Source organism: Tenrec ecaudatus, chromosome 12 (genome assembly GCF_050624435.1).
Source record: "Tenrec ecaudatus isolate mTenEca1 chromosome 12, mTenEca1.hap1, whole genome shotgun sequence".
NCBI lineage: Eukaryota > Metazoa > Chordata > Mammalia > Afrosoricida > Tenrecidae > Tenrec > Tenrec ecaudatus.
Genome location: NC_134541.1, coordinates 32077438 through 32098264, shown reverse-complemented (window position 1 = coordinate 32098264; position 20827 = coordinate 32077438). Strand labels below are relative to the sequence as shown.

Below are 20827 nucleotides of genomic sequence, written 5' to 3'. Positions count from 1 at the left end.
ATGAGGGGGGTGGGGGTGTGAAAGAAGAAAGAGATTTTGTTGGGAAAAGGGCTCTCAAACCTGGAAGCATTTGCTTTAACTTGCCTAGGACTTTGCACCCTGGCGACAGAATCTGTGATGGGTGACCCACCATGGTGATCCCTTCCTGTGCCCATACCTAAGGCCCCCTTGGCTGGGATGGTCAGGACAGGTCACCTCCAGCCTGTCAGCTCCAGCCTGTGACCCATTGTTGGGTCCGTCCTACAGATAGGAGTTGCAGGAGGCTCTGAAAAGCTACCTGAAATCAGCCAGGGGCTCAGGAATCAAAGGCACCCAGGTGCCTGGCCGTGAGCCTCCACCTCTAGAGACGGGAGTTCTAGTGGGTCCTGATGCCAAACACTCCCCACCTCCAGTGGACCCAGGGACGCAGTCCTTCCCCCAGTCTGCCAACCGAAGACAGTGAGACACGTGGCTTTTAAGACCTCCCGGGCACTATCCTGCGATTGTCCAGGGTACTAGGTGCAAGTTTAATCCGGAAGTAGGAACCTCTCGGGAATGTTGGCCTCTCTCTCATGTAACACCGGCTATGAAACGCTGCCAGGGCTTCTCGGGCATGCTACCGACTGGGAGAAAATACTTGCCGGTAGCCATCTGGCAAAGAATGCAGAAGAACTCTCTCGACTCAATTCACCCCCCTCCAAGTTTTAGAAAAATGGGCCAAAGATTTGAACAGCCACGTCACCAAAGATGATGTATGGATGGGGAACAAGGGTTCAAAACCATGCAAGAGAAGGCATCAGTTGCTAAGAAAATGCAAATCTAATTCATAGGGAGATGCCACTACCTGCCTCACCAGAGCGGCTGCAGTTACACAGGCTGAGGAAGCCACCGTGGTGGCCAGGCTATGGTGGGAGTGAAACTTTCTAAGACTGCTACTGACAAGGCTCAGGAGGCCACGTACAAAGATAAGCAAGCCTCTGACCAGTGGGTCCAGCCAGTCCACTCTCAGTTGTTTACACCAGGAAATGTCAAGTGTGTGGCAGTAGAGGCCACGCAGAGATCTGTACACAAGCGTTCAGAGCAGCTTTGTTGTCTATAGCCCCAACCTGGAAACAACCCAAATGTCCATCCACAGCCGGCTGGACAGACACACTGCAGCCTCTCCTCAGTCCACACATGAAATGCCCCCAGCAAGGAAAAAGGAACACACGGTTGGTGCCCACACCACCAAGGCATGACTGCATCTCAAACAAATGATGCAGAGCGAAAGAAGCCAGAGCAACCCCCCACCCCCCCAAAAAAGCATGTGCTGTATGATCCCACTGATGGTAACTTTCTAGACATTGCCAACTACCATGATAGACAGCAGATGTGTGGTTGCCTGGGGATGGGAGGAGGAGGATGGTGAGGCATGAGAGGGAGGAATTATAAAGGGGCAAGAGGAACGTTGAGGGGTTGATGGATACGCTCATTATCATAATTGTAGTGAGGGCTTTGTTGAGTCTAGACACATGTCAAAGCTTAGCACACTGCACAGTTCAAAGACGGGTAGGTATTTTTTTTTGTATGCCAATGCTATTTCATTAAAACTTGATGGAGATATAGGGGAAGAGGCCGGGGTAGAGACGGGAAAAGCAGCAGCAGGTGGATGAGCCTCTGTTAGAAGCTAGGTGCAAAAATACAACACACACACACATACACACACACACACACACACGGTGTACAACTGCGACATGGCTCTCTAGGGCAGCCCCAAGAGTCTCTGCACCAAGGGCAGGATTCCATTTGATAGTAACCCCAGGGCTGTGTGTCACTATCCACCATGTTCCAAGAGCCCTTTCTTGCGGGCCTGGCTAGTGCTGGGCCCCGGGGTTTCAGAGCTAAGCCAGACGTAGTCCCTGCCCTCTGGAAGGTCACTGTAACCACCATGATGCACACTTGCCACAGATCAGCCTCAACACAGCCACACGCTCCAGGCAGCCCAAGCTGATCCCTTCAGAGGACCCGCTAGAGCTCTTCTCCTGGGACTTGATCATGTAGCTGACTTTGTCACGTCTTAGGGAGAAAGACCTTGAGTTAGCACCCAACGTCAGCAAGCTTCCGTCTTTGATCAGGCTAAATAGACACCCGAGCTGAACCACGACTGACTTAGAATCATTGATCTATGAGACTTGAGTCAAGACTTCATAAGATGGTAGAAATTCAGGGCAGGAAGGAGCCCTATGGTTTCAAAGCCCAACATTCATCTAACTGACGTCCCGCTTGTTGGAATAACACTCCAGTTCCCACTCTGGACACTTCCAGTGGCAGGGGGCTAACTACCAACTGAACACCTGTTGGAGTTTCGGGACACCGGAGGTATCCGAATGTTGGCATTTATTAAACACCCACTGCATTTGAAGTCCTTTGCTAGAAGCTTTACCCATATGGGTCTCCGGATCCAGTTTCGTTCTTCTGATTGTTTTGCTCCTAGGAGACCACAATTATGACCCTGACACCCATTTTTACAACTGAGCAAATGAAGGCTCTGAGGCACAAAGTGACCCTCTCACGGTCACAAAGTGAGCCTGTGGCAGAGACTGACATGGCGATTCATGTATGTCCAACTCCAAAGTCCACGCGGTCTCCGCTTGGCCACTCAGAGACCGGCAATGCCTCGATTCTGGGCCAAAGAGTCTGGAGAGATTCAGGAGGGCTTGGCCTGACTGACCCCCTAACAATCACCATCTCCTGCCAGTCCAAACTCGCTCTGCAGCCCATCCTTGCTCAGGACAGAGCCTCCAGAGACGGGGAGGGGACCTCCAGAAGAAAGCCACACAACAGGGCATGGTCTCCATTTGTCCTACAACTTCAGTCTGGGCCCTACCACAGGGGGCCCCAAGAGCGCTCCATCCAGGTGGCCTCTGCAGGGTGGGGAGGAGGATGGTGTGGAAGGGTCAGGGACTCTCCATCTTCTGAAGGTGCAGAGCTCAGGGGGAGAACGGGCTGCGGGAGTTAGGAGAGGGCTCCCTGGCTCTTTGGCCAGTCAGCTCCAATCTTATGGTGAAGCACCCCGTATGGCTGGGAAGAGAGGCTCCGAGCTCTAAGCCTAAGAGAAGAAGACTAGGGAGGGAGAGAGAATGAGGACTCATCAGGAGAAAGGGGAGTTGGGAGAATGTAGGCTCTGCTGTCAGATATTAAATCCTGGCTCGGCCACCACTCGACAGCTGTGTGACCTTGGACAAGTTGCTTAGATTTCCTGACTCAGTTTCCTCATCTCTATAACCATATCTTCGTCAATTGGCCTGTCCGGAGGATGATGTAAGCTCACAAATCCCATGGACTGACAGCTGACTCGGTGCCTGTTAATCACGGACTTGATGGAAATCGCGACGTGTGAGGGCAGAGTAGCCAATCCGACCCGGAGAAGAGAAAGGAGGAGCCTGCCTCTGAGGATGTCTCTAGTACACAGTGGATCTGACCAGATCCCCGCATATCCTCTCAAGGCGAGAGTGATCGATTCCTCTTTGGTAGATGAGGAAGTGACCCAGGGGAGTGAGACTATCTGTATGAAGCCAGAGGCTGGCAGGTGGCAGAATTGGAAATGAACCAGGCCATGTTCACACTGAGTAGTGAGTGGCTCCCAGGAGGCCCAGCGGCTGCCTCAGTAGCTGGAGCCAAGGCTCCTCCTCCTGCTCGATGTCCAACCCTCAAGGAAGTTGTCTGTCTGCTCCTTAGGCCTCTCCATGAAGGCAGTCTTTAGTACTTTCCCCCCAGTCAAAGCCAGTGCTCCAAATCTGCCACAGCTGGAAGGGAAGGGGGAAGGAAGTTGGATGGTACAAGGAAGTTAGAAAGCGATAGGGTCCCACCAGCTTCCTTTACATTGAACAAGCCTATGAGAATAGGAAACTACCCTCTGTTGAGGGGCAAGCTGGTGAGCTCCCTGCCCTGAGACTAGCAGTACACAGTCTATTCCTGTCCCCTCTCTGGGGCCCCGAGGTTGTCGTCCCTTTATATTAGGCTCTAGCCCCCTCTTCCTCCATGAAGCCTTCCAATGGCCATGCTTTCTCCTGGGAACACCAATGCCATCCAGTCCAATGCAGGAACCCCAGATCCTCGGAACTGCAAGAGACTGTCGGGCACAGCCATCCTAAACTCCGTCCCTTTCAAGAATTCCTTCTAGAATATTCAGGCCCATATGAGCAACCCAGAAAGGAGGAGCTAGCTTTCAAAGCGCAGTGTCAGCGCCCCTGGTTTTTCCTGTTAGACAGCCTTTCTTGGGCAGAGGTAGATGTACCTTCTAGGTGCTGGCAAGTACTGGTCTAGGGTCTGCCCTGTGGGGCTTCTGGAAGTCTCCGGCTCTCTTCTTCGGCTGCTTATGCCAATGTATATTCATCGGTCACTAAGTATCGAAAACCTAGTCCGCTACACCTGGGTTGGAGTCTTGGTCACACCCCCTGCCCCACTTCGTAGGTATATGATTTCTGACCAGGGTCTTCTAAGTCCCACGTTCCTCATCTATAAGGACTACCCACCCCACAGAATGAAGCGGAATGCATGGGGAGTGCTTAGCACTGTGCCTCACCAACGATAGTGCTCAACGATGACCGCCGTCGGGTTTTATTCATTTGTCACTTGCGTAGAGGCAACCTGGCTTTAGAGCAAGGAACAGAGCTTCGGGTGCCAAGCCAACCTGCATTTCAATCGGCCTCAGCCACAGGTCGCCAGATAGCTCTGAGCGTACGATGGACGTGACATTGCTGACCCTCAGGGACTCCATCTATGGAGAGAGGTGGCCCTGTGGATCTGCTCGGTGGGCCTGCCTGCTTTCGTTCTTCTTGTTCTCTTGGGCCGTGGGTCCCGGCCCTTCTGCGTGGGGTTTGCCTCGTCCTTCAAGCTGACAACACCTGGCTACCTCTTGCCGAGGAGTGTATACTCCAGGTGTAGAGTTGGGTGTGTTAAGTGGAGATTCCTTCAATTCTTCACTCAAAGTCCTAAAAACACAACTCCCCAGGCCAGCAGCTAGGACACAGAAGGCACCCCATCCAGTGGCAGCTATTGGTAACTTCTTCTTTTTGTTTTAAGATTAAGAAGATTTCTTCAGACAAAAAGTACATTCCGATGGAGGACGACATCAGCCCACTGATCCCTCCCAGGGAGACACTCCCAGCAAAGGCGGGTGGAGTGGAGGCAACAAAGAGTGGACACTGCAGGCACTGGCTCGTTGACTAGTTTGGGTGGAGGCTGTTAGAACTATTTCTATGTGTCATCAAGAGAGCTTCCACCAAGCATCCCGAAAAGGTCCCGAGGGCCGGACTGCACCTGCGTGCCTGGGTATAGAGCACAGAGCAGGTAGATACTGGGTAGAGAGCAGAAGCTCATAACCTCCCGGTTGAACGAATGGATAGAAGCACTTCTTTACATTCCAAGGTGGACAGATTAGAGTCTGACCCCAGCAGGTGTTTGATAAATATTTGATTAGCCAGAGCCACAAAAAGCTTAAACCATCATCAGTGGCTTGAGCCTGAGGATGCCCTGAGACGATGTCAGCGGGGTTTCCCCTGCTAAGGAGGAGCTCCTCCAGGGGGTGGGGGGAGGGGCGTTAGGGCTGTGCACAGAGCGACCCCCTCGCTGGCCGGCTATTTCACAGCCCAGGTTGAAGGTGGCTGGACCTCACCCGCAGGGCCAGTACAGCTGCCAGAGAGCAGGCATGCCCCCCAACCCCCCCAGGAGCTGCCGGAAGTCTCCCCTTGAGCCTGTCTCTCACAGGTGGCTTCTCTGACAGGTTTCACAGGTCACCCGCCAAGTTGTCCCTTCTGGGGGAGTCGACCACCCAGGGGCAAAGAGGCCCTTCAAGGAGCAGAGAGGTGTCTGTAGCCCTCAGTCCCTCGTGACTCAGTCCAGATGGTGCTGCTGAAGGGGTGGTGGTGGTGGTGCGATGAGGGCCCAGGACTAAGGGTTAGCCACTGCCAGATGAAGGACAGCCTCCTTGGGTGTGTAGACAAGGTACACCGAAGCCCGGGCCTGCTTTTCCACCCCGCTTCCCTTCTCTGTCCTCAGCCAGGACCCAGCCAGTCCACACGAAGCCAGACACGCCGCCGTCTGCACTGAGTAACTGAAACTTTATATCCCAGGTCAGGAAGAACAGACCGCCAGAGGTCACGAACCAAGAGCCCGCCAGGGACACATCTTACGGTGTACATCAAAACAATGCTGCCAGGCTGCTGGCTACGTTTAAACAACAAACAAACAGATCCAGATCTCTGTTATGAATCAGATGATCTGACACTGGGCTCACCTTGCATAACCACACTGGGGGGGGGGGTCAGTTCATAGCTGCCTGTTTAAAGCAAGCAGTTGCAGCTGGCGATAATCCCCAAGCAGGCCAGCTGACCTGTCTTGCCTCTGTACACACTTGAGTGTCAGGTCCCTGGTTTCATTCATTATGCGATGGTGTACAGACCTCCTAATGACCTCAGGGAGGAGCCTTGGTGGCTGTGGCACCGCGGGTTAGGGATTAGGCTGCCCATCGTGAGGTTGGTGGTTCCAACCCACTGCTCATCATGAGGTTGGTGGTTCTAACCCACCAGGAGGTGGTTTGCTCCCATGCAGATGTACAGGCCAGGAAACCCTGTACAGGGTTGCTATGAGAACAGACCCATCTCGATGGCTTGAGCAGGTACAAAGCATCATTTCCCCCTCTTTCCAGATGAAGGACTGGAGTGCTGAGAGGAAAAGGAACCTGTCCAGGATCCAAACCCAAGCAAGTTCAAGTCCAAGCAGTCTGACTCCAGAGACAAACACAAGGGCGCCGAACTGCAGCAAAACGAATACAGAGGAGCTCTGTATGAAAGCCAAATGCGGTCACTTTGAAGGTGGCTCCCTGGTGGCCCTTTCACTCGGGGCGTGCTGCGGCTGTTACTGTCAGGCGCTGCTGAGTCAGCTCCGACTCATGACAGCCTCAACGGAGGAGCTGCCTGGCCTTGTGCCATTTTCACGATCTGACTCGGTACATTTGAGGCCCTGGTGGCTCTGGTGTCGCAGTCCGTGTCACCGAGGCTCTCCTCTGTTCCCACGGACCCTCTCTACTTCAGCTGCTTTGGATGTCAACCCCCACCCCCACCCCGCCCCCGGCTACTGCCCCTGGTTCTGACTCCCCGTGGCCTCCAGGGCAGAGCAGGCCTGCTCCGAGGGTTTCCGAGGCTGTGCGTCTTGATGGAAGCCGACTGCCTACTCTTCTCCCACAGTGACCACCTGGGAGCCCACCGCTTCACCCACTGTGCCCGCTGGGCCAATGGGCGTTCAAATGCTCTCCCTTAGAATGTGATCGTGGTGGTCAACTGAACTCTTTGAGTGTTCTTATTTGTCAAAATTGAAAGTTGGCCAACACGATGGATCCCCAAATATACTGGTTTCTGAAATCTAAGTGCAGAGAGCATCACTCTGCTAAACGGGCCTTCCATCCCAGGATGACCACATGCCACTCTTACTGCTTCTGGTTAAAAATAAAAAAAATCCCCAACACAAAACAAAACCAAGCCAACACCCCAGTTCCACTTAACTGCACCATCCTTTGAAGAGGTAGCTTTTGAAGCAAGCTCTCCGAGCCCTCTTCCCTCCAGCACACCCTCGGGGCATTTGTTCTTGTCATCATTATCTCACCTTCTTCCAGGTACAGACCTGTGTCCTAGCCACTCGGTAGCCCTTCAAGGAGTCCACAGCACACAGGGAGAGTGGCTGCATTGCTAACCAGTGAGAACCGCAGGGCCCTTAGAGAGCACTGCCTCTGCCTCTCATTTTGCAGGTGTGGGGAAGGAAAGGGCCTTGCTGAAGGCCACCCAGCTGCAGATAGCAGAGCTGGGACAGGCCTGCGTCTCCTGACTCCCTAGGGGCTGGTTCTTGCCACTGCGCCAGGCTGTTTCCAGACACGCCTCTCTGAGTTGCTCAGCACCTCAGTTCCGAGGACAGCGCTGAGCATGTGACAAACACTTCATAAATATCTATCCATTAAGAGGGGCACAGCAGCCTGTGTAGGGAGCACAAGCCGTTCCCTCTCCCAGCCCCAAGTTTCTGCTACCTTTTCTCTGGCCCACCTGCCCATCCAAAACAGACCTGGCTCCTTCAGTCCTGAGGGGTCCCGATTAAAAAGACCCCACGTGGCTCAGAAGTGCAATCCCACTAGGCCAGGGAGGATGCCAGGCCCGCTGAGTAATCTCGGGTAAACATCTTCACCCTTGTGAGGTGTTAGGTGTCTCTCCAGACAAGTGGAATGCTGAGGGCAGACCCAAGGAAAGAGCTCTTCGGATCTGTTGAGGGGGGGGGGGGGGCTAACATACACTAGACAGGCTTCTCAAGAGGAATTTCAGAGCCTGGTTGCTCAAAGCCTCCAAGCACAGGAATGGCAAAGCCTGGTCCTCTTGGGACAGATGGATGGCTCCCTAGGGACTGTGACACACAGTGAGCTTGCAGGACCCTCAGATACCTTGGAGGGGGTGGGGTGGGGTGTTTGGGGCCAGAACAGTTTGGGAATGTCTCACATCGGGTGGAATCTTATTTTTGTGGGCAAACTGCAACACAGAAAAACAAGGAAGAACAACAGCATCCTCGAGCTAAAGCCTTTCCGACCCGCTCAATCGGAAGGCCATCCCCATGGCACCCGCCTCAGGCTATTTCGCTCACATGCTTAGGTGTCTGTGAAGAGAGGGCGCTGCGGAATGAGGGATCACCACAGACTCATGCTCGTGTCTCCTGCACGTAGCCCAGGGCTGGCTGTGCTATCATAACAAGCTGTTCTGGGGCCAGGCTGCAGCTGGGCCTCTTAGAGGTAGGAGCTACACCGTTCACGGGAGGGACAAGGGCGCTGGCTCTCAGAGGAAAGTAGCTTCCCAAGGTTACTCAATCCCTAGGAGGCCTCAGACCAGCTCCTACCCAATGTCCTTGCAGGTTCTCCAGAAGATGGACTCTGTGGTCCTGGGCAGGACATTTGGGCCCTGGTCTATTCCACTTGCCAGGTGGACAAGATCATGGGAATGAGCCCCGGAGTGCGATCCAGTAAGTGTTCAGCTGCTCATGGGAAGGGGGGCGAGTCTAACCAACCCAATGGTTTATGGGAGGGAGAGCTCTCCGAGAGTGTGCAGCCAAGAACCTCCCCTGGCGACTCTTCGGTCAACCGGGTGGGGTTGCTGTGCGGCAGGATTGGCTGGATAGCACCCAGCAACAGCAGCAAGGGAAGAACCAAGGGGTAGGGAGGAAGCACTGCAGAAGTGGGCCTATTCATCCAGCCTTTCTCCACCTGCCCCCACCGACCCGGCAGCGCTCACGGTGACTCACACACCCTCCAACCCAGCGCGTCCCCGGCAGCTTCCACTGGAGAAATGCCTGCCCTTTGTCGTGAACCCTTCCCCCTCGCCCCTATGCACGCCAGGGCAAGCACACACACAGCTCCCAGCCGCGGCGGTAAGGGACACTGTATAGGCCACAAAGCCTCCCGAAGGGCACACTCTTTCAAGTCCGACAGATGTGGTGTCGGTCACATGTCCTCCGCTTCTTGCTGTGCACACAGGGGGTAGCCGCTCAATCCCTCTGAGCCTCGGCCTCCTCATCCTTAACACGGGTGTACTTTCTCATGGGGATCCCCGAAGATTGGGACAGTCTGTGCGCATCCATCCCAGCTCATGGTGACAGGACGGGACAGAGGAGAACTGCCCATAAGGAGTGCCCCATGGGATTTCCTAGCCTGCAAATCATGGTGCAAAGCAGACGGCCACAGCGTTTTCTTGGTGGCTCATGGGTTCCAACCACAGTCAGTGTTCCACCACTGCAACGTCAGGTCCTGAGAAGGGTCCAGTCCTCCATACATGTTGCTGATAAGAACAGCTATACCAGACACGGTGCTGCTTTCAACCCCAGCTAGTCAGGGTCCTCATTCTATAGATGGGCGAATGGGATGAAGCCTGTAGAGATGGCCTAGTTGTTCCAGGGTCACACAACGAGACAGTGGTAGAACCAGGCTTGCGACTTGGGTCTCCTGACTTTTGAGTGCTTGCTTTTTGGACCATCTTGATTCTCCCTATCTGTCACTCTCTCCCAAAGGTAGCCAATGGGTGTAATCACTCCCTTCCTAATCCTTTCCCCCCCCCCCCCCGCCACAGTGATCTTACACAGTCAGCACCATCTGGATCCCTGTTAGCCCACGTCACCGCCCACCCCAGGCACATCTGGCACCTCCAGGCCTGACGAGAGAAACAGGCAACAGATCTGTTCGCCATTGGGAATGGCAAGAATAACAGTATCCGTGATCACAACAACCCAAATAAGGACAACCAACAACTTGCACTGTGTTCCCCACCCCCTCTCCCACCCACTTCAAGGTGCCTTTCCCTAATGCCGCCGGGACCTGATTGGGTCATCATTTACAGATCACCTTCTCTGTGTCTCAGCCACGAGCCAGAGGCTGGGGGCGCAGAGAGGAGCACAGGGCCCCTTCCAGGGATCTCACACACAGTCTGATGGGGTTCGCAGGGCAGGAGGGCATGGCCTGGGGGCATGGCAACTTCTTTTAGTCCAAAGGATGCAGCAACAAGCTGCCCAGCCCCACCCAGTGTGGGAAAGGCGTCCACCGTGCCGTCCAGCAGTAGACTGTATGTAGCTCCATGGACGGAAGAAAGGCTGGAGTATTCGGGTTTGCCCTAGTGACTGGGGTGATCAGGTCTAGTGAGCTGCTGCATGGAGGGCCAGGGAGTGAGCGGCATGTCAAATCTCGAAACTTGGTTCTGGCCCCACTTGCCGCACCGGAGACTTTCCCGTCTGTTCCCTTCAGATGCCAAGATTTTCCAAACCTGTGCTGCGCTGCCTATGCCTTCTTGGCACCACCCTTTCTCAGAAGTGTCTGCTGCGTCTTCCAGTTGCTGCCTAGACCATCTGCCTCATCACCCAACAAACTCTCGCATTCCCCACTCCCTCGAGGGACACCATCCTCAAGGATGTGAAGGCCTGTGGCCAGGAGAGCGGGCAAGTGGATCCTCAGCAGCCACCTTCTCTTCCCCAGCTGATCTCCAAAGTCCAGAGGTCCGCTGGGCAATGAATGTGATGGAGGTGGCTCTGGAGACGGAGAAGGGACTGGGACAAGCAACTCCCTGAGAACGTAACTATGCGCCACGCACAGGCGAGAATGCTCCCACCACGGCTCAGTTACCTCTCACAGAGACCCTAGGAGCCAGGTATCCCTTTCCCCAGTTTGATAGGTGAGAAAACAGAAACTTGGGGAAGAGAAGTAACTTGGCAAAGGGCACCCCAGAGACAACCTAGGCACGTCAATCCAGACTATCTGCCGTCTTCAGTGCCAGGAGGCCTACCAGCTCAACGCTTCCCTTTAAGAACTCCAGAGTGGAGGAAGGGCAGCAGAGGAAACCTTGGTTGTGACATGGACTTGAGCTTATGTCCCCTGACATATCGGAGTTGCTTGAGTGACATACAAATATCGTGGATACCATTCACTCTAACTCTGGAGCCTAAGAGATGAGCAGGCAGATTACCCAGGCATAAGGAATTTTAAGAGGCGACTGGTGGTCACCTGGCCGGTTAAGAGACTGAGAACCCCATCTTTGGGTACTTTCCCTATACTGCCCGGCCTGCAGAGATCACCTTTCTCTGGGAAGCTCCTAAGCCCTTCCAAGATCACCAGATGGCCAAGGAGGGCAGAGGGAAAGGCAGTGTGTGGTGTGTGACCAGGTCTCTCCTTCAGCCTGGAGGGCTGGGGACTGGCATGTGGAGCTCCCTGGGAGGCTGCAGGGAGCTGGTGGTTCAGATCTCCCTCTCCAGGACCAAGGGCAATCTCTTTGCAGATGTACTGCAGGCTGACATGTCTCAGAGGGGAGATGGGAAGGGAGCAGTCATTGGCACTTGACCTTGGGGTGGGTGTGGGGCCCTAGCCTTTCCCCATCCCCAGGGATCCCAGCTTGTCCCCCAAGAGGGAAAGAAGATAAGCGCAGATGGGAAATGGGGAGGGGTGGTGGTGGTGGTAGTGTCTTAAATGCCCCTCACTGCCGACCCCACCACCCCACCGTGGGCATCTTCCTGGCTGCAATGGGTGCAATGGGCCTCCCCTAATTAGTGAGTTTCTCGGTGGTGATGAGGGAGAAGAGGATATAGGGGAATGAGGGAGGGCAAGAATGAGTCACGATTAACCCCTTCCTCGGCCGCCCTCAGTGGGATTCTACTGCATTGAGCTGCCAGTGTGCAAGCGCCGCCCCCACCCCCCGCCCCCGCCCGGGCCAGCGCAGCGCCCCCCACCCCCTGGCTCCGCGGCGGCCCCTCACCTGTGTCCACACGCCCTCCGCAGCCCAGTTGCCGGCTCGCACGGTTCCGGTCCCGCTTGGCGCAGCGCCTCTGCAGTCGCCCTGCAGCCCTGGGCCTGCTCAGCAACCTGCGGCGGTGGGAAAAGGGACGCCGAAAGGGGCGGTGAACGCCGGGCGGAGGGGCTGGGGTGGGGACGCCGAGGCAGCTGAGACCCCACCGACCGCTGACAGCTGGGCTGCTGCAGTGAGAACGGGCAGGGCGGCCAGCCTCCCAGACGTCTGTCCCCTCCTCGCCGACCCGCGCCCTCCGCCCTAGGAGCTCTCTCCGCGGCGGGCGTGGCTGGGGAGGGGCGCGGAGTCCCGGGGGTCCCTGTCATCACCTGCGGAGGCGTCCATGGCTTCTGCTGCCGGGGCCTCCGCTTGGGCCGCTAGGCTGCTCTCCGGAGCCCCTGCTGGAGGCGGCTGGCGGGGTGCGCTCCGGGCTGGGGCTGTCGGGAGGGAGAGGGGGCAGGGCGAGGTGGCTGTAGGGGACCAGCCAGTCGGAGGCTCGCCGGCAGCTGCGTGCGCAAGCGGCCCGTCTCCGCTCTCCTTCTTAAAGAGATAGTTGGCATCTTGCTCCGGAGGACGCGCGGTGGGGAGGCGAGCACAGATCCGGGTCCTCGCCCAACGGCCCGTCCTTGGAGCTGTGCTATGGGGCGGGGGTCTGGCCGGCACGCTGCTCCACTGGCAGGGTGTGTGACCCTAGACCAGTCCCTTCTCTCGATGGCAGAGTCTGGTTTGGGAAGATAAGCAAGCCCAACCGAAAGTCAATTGCTCATCAGGCTTCCTTACCCCCAATTGAGGACCCCGATGGCACGTGTGCCATTGGCTGCTAACCCACAGGATGGCACGTGGAGCCCACCCAGCCCGCTCCACACAAGAATGGTTCCTGCAAACCGCCTCCTGAAAGATTGCAGCCAAGCACCCAAGGGCCCACAAGAAGCCACAAGAAGCCGCCTAGAGCTCACAGAGGTATTTAGCAAAATTGTTGGGTGCAAAATCAGTGAACAAAAACCAGTCTGCTGCACACCAACACCCACAACCAAACTCACTGGCCTCAAGTCAATGCCAACTCAGAGTGACTCCCTGTGGTTTTCCCAGCCTGTAACTGTTTACAGGAGTCCAGCCCCATCTTTCTCCAGGGGAGCTGCTAGTGGTTTTGAACTGCTGACAAAGCGGATTGCAGCCAACGCCTAAGCCCAACACCACCAGGGCTCCTGAATGCTAGCAATAAGAAATCTGGAAGAAATTCAGGAAACAATTCCTTTTACAGTTGCATCTTAGAGAATAAAATGCCCAGAGCCAATTTTAACCAGGGACATGAAGAATGATACAATTTGAACTGTAAGACACTGCTGAAAAAGATGAAAGAAGACTCAAATAAACGGAAAGGTGCTTCATGTTCATGGCTTGGACGATTTAATATCATTGATGCCAATGTTACTCATCTATAAATTCAGTGCCATCTTGATCAAAATTCCAACAGCCTTCTTCACAGAAATAGGAAAACCGACCCACAACTTTATATGAAATGGCAAGAGTCTCTAAGTAACTAAAAGCCCAAAAAGAGTAAGTCTGAGAATCCCACTTGCTGATTTTAAAACATAGTAGTAATCAAAACACCGATACTGCTGTCACTAGAGACACATTAAACAAACCAACCAAAGACTAAACTCACTGCTGTCAATTCCTACTCATATTAAACCTAGAGGAGAGAGTTAAATTGCACCTTTGGGTCAATGATTTTAGATCTTTACGGGAGTAGACAGCCTCATCTTTTTCCTGCAGAGGCTGGTGGATTTGAACCACAGACCTTATAGTTAGTAGCCCACTATACCACTATAGACACATAGACCAGTGGAATAGAACTCAGAACCCAGAAATAAACTCATAAATCAATGGTCACTGATTTTTTGGACCAGGGTCAAAAGCCCATTCAGTGGGAGAAAGAACTTCAATAAATGGTGTTCAGAACATTGGACATCCATATGCAGAAAAATGAAATAGGACCCATGCCTTACACCATACATAAAAGCAAATTCAAAATGGATTAAGGGTCTAAATGTGTAGACAAAACCATACAATTCTTAGAAGAACAAGCAGGGTCAATGCTGTTGTGCTCAGCTTTAACAGTGGATTATCTAATAACCAAAGCACACACAGCACAAAACATAAAGAAATGGGCCCTCATAAAAATTAAAAGCGTTTGATTTTCAAGACTTTACCAAAATGAAAAAACTCTTCAGGAACCATAAATCTGACAAGCCTCTCGTGAGTGAAATATATATGAAATTGACAACTTAAATAAAAAGACAATTAATGTAATTATAAATTGGGCAAAGTACTTGAATAGACATTTCTCGAATGAGGACTCTCAAATGGCTACCAAACACGTGAAAACACGCTTGGTGCTATTAGCCCCAGAGAGCTCTAAGTCAAAATCAAAGTGAGCTATCATGTCACTCCCACTCCAATGGCTAAGGTAAAAATAAATTAGCACTAGCAAATAACAACTGTTGATGAGAATGTGGGGAGGCGGGCCCTTATCAATTGTTGGTGGGGATGTAAAATGGGGAAGCCCCTGTGGAAGGCAGTGTGTTGGCTCTTCAGAACCACTCCAAGGTATACACCGAAAGCCTTGAAAGCAGGGCCTAAGAAAGAGACTTGCAAACCAACATTCACTGCAGGACTACAGCCACACGGTGGAAACTCCCCAACTGCCCACCAAATGGAATAAATGAATGTAATATGTACAAACGATGGACTACTACTCAGCCAGTTGGAGAAGTGAAATCTTGGTACATCTATGATATCAATGGAATCTGAAGACATTTTACTGAGTAAAAGAGACCAGTCACAAAAGGGCATTTTATGAGCTTACTGACAGAAAAAGACAAGCAAAGGCAAATGTATAGAGACAACCTTTATTAGTTTATTATCCGCCCTCCCACCCCTGGAATGAGATGAGGATTCATAGTGATGGAGTAGACACACTCAATAGGGCAAATTATTTTAAATTAATATGCAAATGTAATTCAGTGGAGGAGGAATATTCTGTTCAATAAATGATACTTCATTCATTGGGACATCCATGTAAAAAAAAAAAAGCACTTTGACCCAAACCTCACATCTGATTAATTTTTATTAACTCCGAAGTACCTAAATGTGTAAGGTGAAAACCCAAACGTTTTAGAAGAAAACAGAAGAAAAGTTCAAATGAACTGACAATAAGGTTCCTTGATATGACATCTGAAGCACAACTCACAAAAGAAAAAAAAAGATAAAATGGACTTAATCAAAATTAAATTTTTTTATCCCACCAAAGATATTGTTAAGAAAATGAAAAGACAAACTACAGACTAGAAAATATTTGCAAAACATATGCATGGCAAAATATTTGCATCTAGACTATATGAAGAATTTTCAAAACTCAGCTGTAAGAAAACAAGCAACTCAATTCAGAAATCCCCTGGGAACTTAGTGAACAGACAATTTACCAAAGACGATATGAGGGAAAGCACAAGGAAGATGCTCAGTTAGCCATTAAAGAAACGCAAATGAAAACTATGTGGCTACCACTGTGCGCCTCTGAGAATGCCGACCAATAAAATTCTAGTGATACCCCGTGTTGTCACAGACGTGGAGCACCTGGATTTCTCACACAATGTTAGTGGTAATGCACAATGATGCCCTCCCTCTCTCTGAAAATCTTAATCATACCTTCTGAAGTTCAACATGTACTTACCATACCAAAGACCCACTGCCATTGAGTCCAGCCTGACTCATAATGACCCCCCTGTGGATTTCTGAAGGAGACTGTCAACAGCTACAGAAGAAACCCAGCTTTCTCCTGTAGAGCGGCTGGTGGTTCTGAACTGCCAACCATGTGGACCGTAGCCCAACTCACAGCCCCTATGCCACCAGGGCTCCTACTCATCAAGCGATCCCACAATCCTACTCCTAGATATTTGCCCCAGAGACATGAAACCTTATTATCACACGAAAACTGTATGCCAGTGTAGAGGGCAGTTCTATCTGTAATTACCAAGAATTGGAACCACCTTAGCTACCTTCAGTGAGCAAATGGAAAAACTCTGTTTTAGCCAGACAACAGCATTACTGCTCAACAATAAAAAGGAACAAGCCACCTCTTGAATGAATCTCAAAGACATCTCGTTGAAATACAGAAGTCAGCCTCAAAGGTTATATACTACACTTTCTCTTATCTGATATTCCAGAAGACATAACTATAATTTATAGAGAACAGTGGTTGCCAAGGGAGGAGGATGTGACCATAAAGATACAACATAGTGATTTTTTTTTAGGATGATGTTACTGTTCTGTAGCCTTGTAATGCTGGTGGTTAGAGAACTCTAAGACATTTGTTAAAATTCACTGAATGGCACACAAAAATAAAAAGTCTACATGTTAATTTAACAAGTAAAAAATTTGCAATCAATTTGCCATTCAAATCTTAAAATTAGCACATTCAAACAGGTCATTTCAAATTTAGCTGCTTGTAGTTAATTCCAGATATACCACTGTTTTAGAAAGTATCATAAGCTTAATTTTCTAGTCTGCTCTGGAGCTCACAGAGCATAATATGAAAATTTTTAAACTCAAACTTCAACTGAGAAGATAAAAAATGTTAATGTCAAAAAATGTGCAATTAAAGAAGATTTACTTTAGTGACCTTTATTCAAAATTTTGGCTGCAGACAACATGCTGAAATAGTGTCCGCTAATTTTTTTTGTAACACAAGAAGTAGATATGGTTTTTCTGACTCATTAACAGTAGTTATGATAATCATTAAGCAATAAATTTAAAAGTTTAACTTCCAAATAGATTAGAAGATGCTTGGATAATTTAAAACATTAAAAGTGAATATAACTCATTTATTTGGTCAAGTTGGGGGATGACATACATTAATATAAATTATTTTTTTAAGAAAATAACATCGCTTTAATTATTAACACCATAAAAGACAAATAAATAATCTGATGCAAATTAGCCTTTTAAAGACATCCTAGAATGTTTCTCAAAGGCATATCAAGTTTTAAAAATGTATCCTATTTAGCTAAATGCTACACTCAAAATAGAGAAAAGCTATAGGCTAGCCATACAAGTTAGCTAAATTAAACATTTTTCTTTGCTATAATGAAGCGTGTCTGTAAGCATAAAGGTTTCCTTCCAAAGCTGGTGATGCTTACTGAAAACTGGCAGAGAGGAAATAGGAGGTCTGCTTATCTGTGCAATGACGCAGACCTTCAGCTGCTTCCAGGTGACTTCTGCACTAAATTGGAAAATCGACATGAAATTCCAGTGATGACATCACCCTGGATAACTGGATTTCCTTCACATCTTATAGAACAGTGGTCCCACTGTAGCTATAATGTCTGCATAGGGAGCATTTTGGCTCAGCTCAATAGCCTGCTGCTTTTTTAGGACAAGAAAACTATAAAATTTGGCAGCTGCTTGCTTCCGGTCACTATTTCTGCAGAGCTTCATTAGACTAAAGGCCTGAATTCCCATCTTGTTGGATTCCTGGGAAAATAATTGGGAAAGAGGGGAGGAAAAGAAGAAAGAAGGTCATTAGAACAAGAGCAGGCATAATACTGTGGCTACATAATGAATGACGAAATATTGACATTTTTGGTAAGTGTCTCAAATTCTTAAACGGAGAAACACAAGGGCATTTTTAGTAAACTTGGGGAAAAATTGTTTACGGAGCACAAGCTTGGTTCATTGTGCAAATGCATGCCAAATAACTTTAAAAGGCTGCACAGATTTCTAATATGCTAAACAAATGCTAGACCCTTTTGAAAAACGGTGTTAACAGAATGGTTTTCTGTAGAAAGTGCAAGTAGTTTATACTTTAAGAGGGGAGAGACTCCACAGAGCTTGGGAGGCGTCAAAGTACAATGAAAATGATCAGCCCATCTTCTCAAAGGCACTGGAGCGAGTGACTATAAAAAACTCCGCGTAAATGAAAGAACCCTGTTGGGGTTCAGTTCTTGGCTGCTAACCAGAAAGTCAGTGGTTCAAACCCTGCAGCGCTCTGTAGAAAAGACCTGGTGCTCTTCCCCCAGATATCTTCTTACCTAGGCAACCCTATGGAGGCCGTGTTCCTGGTCATTTAGAGTCCGTAACTCAAAGGCACATAACAACAGCAGTGGGAGATGTAGGACGCAGGGAGATGACGATGTAAACATCTCCCAGCTTCTTTGCACAGAATAAATGGATGTTGAGCTCACCACAGAGTAAGTACCTATGTGTTTACCAGAAATAATTGAGGTGGGCAAAGTATTTAAATATGGATGAATAGAATTCCTTTTATGAAGACTAGAACTTGAGGCCAGGCTCCTACCAGACAGGTATAGTTTTGGGGCTGGAAACGCTGTAGTGAGTGCTGGTCAGTAACCTTATGAATACAGAGCTCTTTGGATGGTTGTGAAGTATTTTTCAAAATATTATATGCAGGCCTCCCCCCATGCCTTAGTCTATAACATTTTAAAAATTGATAAATTATTTTTTTATTTTATCTCAACCAAAGGAGAAGCAATGTTTTAGGGATGGCACATCAAGTCTTGATGACAGAAACAGTGGTTAAGCACTCAGTCGAGGAAGATCAGTGGTTTAAACCCATCAGCGATTCAGAGAAAATGTGTGGCGATCTGCTCCCACAGAGTCCTGCTGAGGCCGTCCTATGTCTTTCCTATAAGGGCCACCACGACTCAGATCTCCTCAAAGGCATGTAACAACAATATACCAGACTTCATTTCTAATCTTTGAGGAGAACAGATGGGGTTGGATAGCTTTTCCCTCTGCGGGACATCAGGGACACATTTTCAATTTCAAGTATCCTTAAATAAAGGGGCAGGTATACAAGCCTGAACACAGGTGCGTATTTCTGTTCCCTCTAGAAACCTTTCTAACATGAAGGTGAAAAATAAAAATTGACCGAGGAGAGAGATAAGACGAAGCTAAGTAGAAGATAGTATTGATTTAACAGAGTAGAGGAAGCTCAAAACTAGGGGCCAACTGGGAGGAAAGCCAGCCCCAAAGCCAGTCATGTAAGGCACAGACCTTGGGTAAGTTCAGGAACTGAAGGCTCGGGTATGTCATAAGCATGGGATGCGAGGTGATGCTGAACACACAGTAATTCTTTGAAAGTCTACCCTAGAGCAGCTGGATACTCATGTCCACCCCATTGCCCCCACAGAAAGAAGAAATCACACCTCCCATATTCTAGCAGGTAGCAGAAGATTGCGCTTCTTGAGGTACCCACCTCGGAGGCTCTGCTCTTGAGGCACCCAGCACTGTGGGGGGGGGGGGCAGTAGAGCAGTTCACTACACCAACAGGGAGAGCCAGTGAAACCGGACTCTTCCAACAGTGAGACCCTCAGCCTCTTTCTTCCTTCCCAAACGACCGACCGATATCCTGTTCAGATTCCCCAGGCAGTCAATTTGAATATTACTTGGAAAATTGATCATTCTGAGGGAAAAGACCTCTGGATAATGATAGGTGGGGTGCCCCACCATAGAACCCAGACACCCACAACCTTACCCATTAATGTATACGTTCCCATCAGCTTTTTGGTGCCTCACTCTTAAATAAAAGCAAGTAACCACAGATACACCAAGCATCTGAGTAAAATCTCTGGCACGAGAGACGAAAAAGAATGCATTCAAGGGGGTTATTTAGGAAGTAGAGACAACACAGAGACAGACAAAAACTGTAATCTCCTAAAACACTGCATTCATAAAACAGCACGAGGATGACAGTGAAATAAAGAAGGCCAATCGTTTGAGAGGTGGAAGCTGAGATGGGTCGGGGGCTACCCAGGGGCACAAGGAAAGATTTTAGGGTAAAAGATGTCTTTATGTTCTCAACAGTAGTTATGGTTTCACAGGTGTATGCATATGTCAAAACTTCTGGAATTACATACTTCAACTAGGTACAGTTTATTGTATATTAATTCTAATTCAATAAAACTATCAAAAGCACTAAATAACTAAAATAAAATTAGGGTATTATAAAACAAACACTAGTTAACCACCACAACAAAAAAATCCCTTGGAAAACAAAGATGTAACAACAGAAATAAAAATTGAATAGAAACTAGAAAATAAAGTCAATGACAAGTAGAATAATAAAAAGGTGACAGGAACCTCAGCGAGGAGAGAAAAGATTGCCCTAAAACTAAAGGAGCAATTGAGGGGCTCTGAGATGGGATCCAAAGGCCATCTAGAGAAAGGGAACAGAGAGACTGCCGAAAGGAGAGCTAAGGAATAAACCCAATTCCCAGAACCCAAGAACACGATGTTCCAGATGAAAAGAGCCTACTGCGTGCTCAGTGCAACAAATAAAAGAAGACCCCCCACCAAAGAAAGCGCTCCATCATGAAATTTCAGTCTGCCAAGGATAAAGGAAAGATCTAAAAGCTTCCAGAGAGAAATTAAAGGTCACCTACAGAGGATCACCAACCAGGGCAGCATCCGACTTTTCGATAGCAGCATGAGAAATCTATAAA

At 49.8% G+C, this 20827-nt stretch overlaps 2 protein-coding genes across 3 annotated transcripts in view; both read right to left on the bottom strand.

The window, feature by feature from the left end:
* The window catches only part of SNPH (syntaphilin), a 42660-nt gene extending 29899 nt beyond the window's left edge, over positions 1-12761 (bottom strand). The window contains exons 1-2 of one of the 2 annotated variants that reach the window (XM_075563866.1): positions 12635-12761; positions 12276-12382 (exon numbers count right to left, since the gene is read on the bottom strand). The gene's annotated coding sequence lies outside the window, so the exon portion shown is untranslated. The remainder of the gene's footprint in view (positions 1-12275; positions 12383-12634) is intronic. The other variant, XM_075563868.1, reaches the window with a different exon arrangement.
* Positions 12762-17648: 4887 nt separating this feature from the next.
* RAD21L1 (RAD21 cohesin complex component like 1) overlaps positions 17649-20827 on the bottom strand; it is a 32108-nt gene continuing 28929 nt past the window's right edge. Inside the window, exon 13 of the mRNA XM_075527802.1 lies at positions 17649-17837. Coding sequence (XP_075383917.1) covers positions 17649-17837 — 189 coding nt within the window. The remainder of the gene's footprint in view (positions 17838-20827) is intronic.